Source organism: Dipodomys ordii, unplaced genomic scaffold (genome assembly GCF_000151885.1).
Source record: "Dipodomys ordii isolate 6190 unplaced genomic scaffold, Dord_2.0 Scaffold6, whole genome shotgun sequence".
NCBI classification, from domain to species: Eukaryota; Metazoa; Chordata; class Mammalia; order Rodentia; family Heteromyidae; genus Dipodomys; species Dipodomys ordii.
In genome coordinates this window covers 3541035-3541577 of record NW_012267222.1, presented here as the reverse complement: position 1 = coordinate 3541577, position 543 = coordinate 3541035, and the positions used below count along the sequence as shown (strand labels likewise).

Genomic DNA, 543 nt, shown 5'->3' with positions numbered 1-543 from the left:
TGCGGGAGGGCAGGAGCCGGGCTGAGGGCGCAGAGGCGCCGGGCGCTCGGGACCGGGGGCTCCGGCGACGGCGAGGGTGGACCCGGGAAGGGTCGCCCCGGCTGGAGGTGACCAGAGGCTCGGCGTGTCGCGTCCCAGGCTCGGTGCTCCGGGACTGGCGGCTTCACGGCGAGCAGAGTGGGCGATGCAGCTCCCGCGGCGGAGAGGCGGGAGAGGCGCTGCGGGGGGCGGCGGCGGCGGCGAGCGGGAACCCGACCGGCTCCCCGACCTGACGCCCAGTTCGGCTCGTGTCTCGGGAGGGAGGGCGGGAGCGCCGTGAGGCCTGTCGGGAAATGTAGTTCTGGCTCCGCCAGAGGGGGCGGGGAGCGCGCGGCGCCGCGCATTGTGGGAGTTGCAGTTCTTGGCGCGCTGCCATGGCGTGTGCGGAGGGCGTCTCCGAACTCCAATTCCCATGGGGCTCCGCGGCGAGCGCCGGCTGCGGGGGCGGTACCTCAGGACTGGCGGCCCAGCCCCATGACCAACAACAAAAAAAGATACAAAACC

The 543-nt window shown here is 73.3% G+C and overlaps 1 protein-coding gene across 1 annotated transcript in view; it reads right to left on the bottom strand.

The window, feature by feature from the left end:
* Positions 1–383, bottom strand: part of Phf13 (PHD finger protein 13) — an 8222-nt gene extending 7839 nt beyond the window's left edge. The window contains exon 1 of the mRNA XM_013031678.1: positions 54–383. Within this exon, the coding sequence (XP_012887132.1) occupies positions 54–383 (330 nt within the window). The remainder of the gene's footprint in view (positions 1–53) is intronic.
* Positions 384–543: the final 160 nt, after the last annotated feature.